Source organism: Neopelma chrysocephalum, unplaced genomic scaffold (assembly GCF_003984885.1).
Source record: "Neopelma chrysocephalum unplaced genomic scaffold, ASM398488v2 Primary Assembly neopelma1_138, whole genome shotgun sequence".
Lineage (NCBI taxonomy): Eukaryota > Metazoa > Chordata > Aves > Passeriformes > Pipridae > Neopelma > Neopelma chrysocephalum.
The window spans coordinates 5,355,124-5,358,802 of NW_020897800.1; the positions used below are offsets into that span (position 1 = coordinate 5,355,124).

General features: G+C 60.6%; 1 protein-coding gene across 2 annotated transcripts in view; it reads right to left on the reverse strand.

The window, feature by feature from the left end:
* The window catches only part of FOXRED1 (FAD dependent oxidoreductase domain containing 1), a 6,363-nt gene that overhangs the window by 1,317 nt on the left and 1,367 nt on the right, over positions 1 to 3,679 (reverse strand). For both annotated transcript variants that reach the window (XM_027699295.1, XM_027699296.1), the window contains exons 2-8: positions 2,759 to 3,003; positions 2,569 to 2,679; positions 2,367 to 2,485; positions 2,180 to 2,274; positions 1,884 to 1,985; positions 1,721 to 1,788; positions 796 to 944 (exon numbers count right to left, since the gene is read on the reverse strand). In XM_027699295.1, the coding sequence (XP_027555096.1) occupies positions 796 to 944; positions 1,721 to 1,788; positions 1,884 to 1,985; positions 2,180 to 2,274; positions 2,367 to 2,485; positions 2,569 to 2,679; positions 2,759 to 3,003 (889 nt within the window). The remainder of the gene's footprint in view (positions 1 to 795; positions 945 to 1,720; positions 1,789 to 1,883; positions 1,986 to 2,179; positions 2,275 to 2,366; positions 2,486 to 2,568; positions 2,680 to 2,758; positions 3,004 to 3,679) is intronic.

The following is a 3,679-nucleotide window of genomic DNA, read 5'->3' on the forward strand; positions in this document are numbered from 1 at the left end:
GGACACTGGGACCGAGGGCACTGGGGGGATAATGGGGACACTGGGACTGGGGGGATAATGGCACTGGGGGACGCTGTGGGGATAATGAGGACACTGGGACTGGGGGCAGTGGAGTGATAATGGGAGCATGGAGGGATACTGAGAGGATAATGGGACTACTGGGGGGATACTGGGGACACTGGGACTGGGGGCATTGGAATGTAATGGGGGCACTGGGGGGGATACTGGGCCTGGGAGCACTGAGGGGGTAATGGGAGCACTGAGGACATACTGGTGGCACTGGGGATACTGGGGGGATCCTGGGAATACTGAAGCTGGGGTCAGTGGGGGGGGGGCAACAGGTGACACTGGGGAGATAATGGGGACACTGGGACGGGCATATAATGGGGGTACTGGGGGTGGGGGCACTGGAGGGACAATGGGAGCCCCAAGATGCAACATCACCTTTCCAAAAAAAAAGACTAAGGGAGTTCACCCTCCCTCCCTGAGGTTGGAGGATGGTGGGATGCAAGCCCCCCACCCTAAAAATAAAGCACCAAGGGGGGCCATCCCTCCACTCCCTTGAAGATGGAGGGGTGGTGGGTGCCAGGATGACCCCCCTTGCCTCCAAAAAAACCCCTGAGGAGTCCCCCCCATGACAGAGGGGTGGTGGGTGCTGAGGTGCCCCCCAAAATAGCACCAAGGGGTTCGCTCCCCCTGGAAAAAGGAGAGGTGCTGGGATGTGCCCCAGCTCTGACCCACCACAAAGGGTGCACTGCCAGGCTGTTCCCCTCCCACCATGAGCCCCCCAGATACCTCTTCCTGGGCTGGATGGGCAGGGGGGGCTGGCACAGCTTCCTGGGGAGCCCATCAGCCTCCAGCAGCTTCCCGGCCCAGGCGCCTGCGGCGTTGACCACGATGGAGCAGGCGACAGGCTGGTACTCCAGGCTGTCTGGCATGTAGATCTGTGAGGAGTGGGCACAGACTTGGAGTGTTTTGTTCTAGGATCACATGCAGGGCAAAGAGCAGAACTATTGTAGCAGTTCGGCTTGAGGTCTTTGTCCTGGTGGCCAAGGTCCACTTTCTAGGTCTCCTATCACAGGATATCCCAGTGATAACTGAAATACTTATGAAAAGTCATGGATCATCGGCCCTCCAGCCACCTGATACAGCACAGGTCTGCTTTGGACAGAGTTCCTGCCACTGCAGGAATTTTGTGAGCTCTCATTTCATAAAACCCATGTATACCACACACAACCAGATAAATATTTCAGCTGCCTCAGTATTTCTCAGAAAAGGCTGGGAGTGAGGGCAGACATCCCAGCAGTGACTGCCACCCTGAATAACCCTTCCAAACAACACACATGATCTTCCTTCTTCCTGGGCAGCTGCCATGACTTGGGCACCCCAATTAATGCCCCCAGTGCAGCCTGTGCACAGAATCAAGATCCACACTTTGCTTCATCCAAGGCCTTTCTGGCTGGTTTCAGTCCTTCATTCACAGTAAGGGGGTCTTTAACTCGGGCAAACTTTGGAGGGGGTGTCCTTGTGAATTATAAATTCAATGCGCTCAACCTGTACAGACCCCACATGGAGATGGGGAGGGGGTGTCATGGACACTCCTGGAGGACCCATGAGTTTTGGGGGGGTCACACACACACGGAGACACACAGACACACACACAGACACAGACAGACAGACAGACATAGACACAAACACACCCCCACACACAGACACTCACGTGCACGTATTTAATGCGCGCGGACTCCTCTGGTGACGGGACTATGTCATCGGCTGTGGTGACAAAAGCTGGAGGGTTTGGGGTTAAGGTGGGGGTTCCTGGGGGTGGTGGTCCCCAGTGGAGGTCCCAGTGGGGTCCAGTGCCCACCCCCACGGTTCCTCACCTCGCACCTCCCCGCGGCAGTTGTGGACCCCCAGGGACGTGGCTTTGCGCCGGAAAGCGTTGAGGAGGGTCCAGGGGTCGAACCAGCCTTCATCCTCCAGGCCTGGGGGGACATAGGTGGTGGTGGTGGGGCACTGTGGTGTGACCCCTTCCCCCAGAAATGCGGTTTGGGGCGGGCTGGACCTCCCCTTCCATAAATAAAGCCAGGAATGCAGGAAGTATCCAGCAGGGTGGGGATACAGGGTGGTTATGGGGTTAAGGATGGGTGTTAAGGGGGGGTTCCCCACCACCACATACCATAGGATGCCACAGCCACATCCTCTGTGTTTATCCAGGGGAACTTCTCCTTCAGCTGGGTGGGGGACAGCAGGGCTACCTGCGCCCCTTCATCCCTGGGAACAGCCAGGAGGTGGAGGGGAGGGTCAGGATGACCCCCACCTTCCCCAAAATCCCCCCTGTGGGGGGGCCTGTGTGTGTCCCCCACCTCTGGAGCTGGACAGTGGCCTCCAGCTTGGCAGCGTCCTCTGGAGAGGCCAGGAACAGGTATCCCGAGGGCTGGAACTGGATGTCGATGGGGGGCTCGTTGGGAACCCCGAGGTGCTCCTGTGAGGAGAGGAGGGGACCCCGGTGAGCAGGGCTGGACCCCCTAAACCACCCCCCCCCCACGCACAACCAGCCCCACACACATTGATGTCACGCAGGAAGCTGGCGGAGAACCGGGACATCTGGATGTTCTCCGGGAGGGAAAACTGCTGCCGGATCCCCCCCACCGACAGCACTGTGGAGGCTCTGGAATACTGACAGGGAGAACCCCCCCCAGCAATTAACAGGGGCTCGGGGGGGGGTCACACCCTGCCCCGGGAGGGGGTGTCTCACCGTGGGGTCCCGCTCCACCACCAGCACCTTCATCCCGTGCCGCCGGAACCGGCCCTCCAGCACCTTCAGCCAATAGGCCACGGACCAGCCCACCACGCCGCCCCCCACCACCACCACATCGGCCTCGTCGGGGGGCCGGGGGTCGGGGTGGATCCCCGGGGGCAGCCAGCCCCCCCAGGCGCTCCCTGCTGCTGGCACCTGATCCTTCAGGGTCTGCCCCATGCGCCCCAGGGTCTGCCCCAGCTCTGCTGAGACATGGGGGGCTGCCAGGCCTGGGGGGCACAGCTGGCAGCCCCCCTGGGCACCCCAGAACCCTCTGCATCTTCTGGGACCACCCCAGTTCCCTCTGGAACCACCCCAGTTCCCTATGCATCCCCTGGATCCCCCTATTGCCTGGGACACCCATTCCCTGCATTCCTTTGACCCCTTCCCCATTCCCAGCGATCCCACACCCCGACCCCCCCTCCATTCCCCCCGGGACCCCCCCATATACCCTCGTAAAGCCCACATACCCCAGCGATCCCCCAATCCCAGTGACCTCCCCATTCCCTGGGACTCTCCATCCGTTTGACCCTCCCCCCACCCCATTCCCAGGGATTCCAACACACCCCGATCCCCCCTCCATTCCCTCCAGGACCCCCCATATAACTCCATAAACCCTCCACTCCCCCCGGGAGCCCCCCCTCCCCATTTACCCTCATAACCACCCCAGTGAGCCCCCCATTCCCAGTGACCTCCTATTCCCTGGGACCCCCACATTCCCTGAACTCCATATTCCTTTGATCCCATTCTCACCCCGATCTCCCCTCCATTCCCCCAGGGGCCCCCATAACCATCCCAGCGACCCCCCTATTTCTAGTGACCCTCAACTCCCGGAAACCCCCCCGTTCCCAGCAAGCCCCCCATTCCCTGGGAATCTCC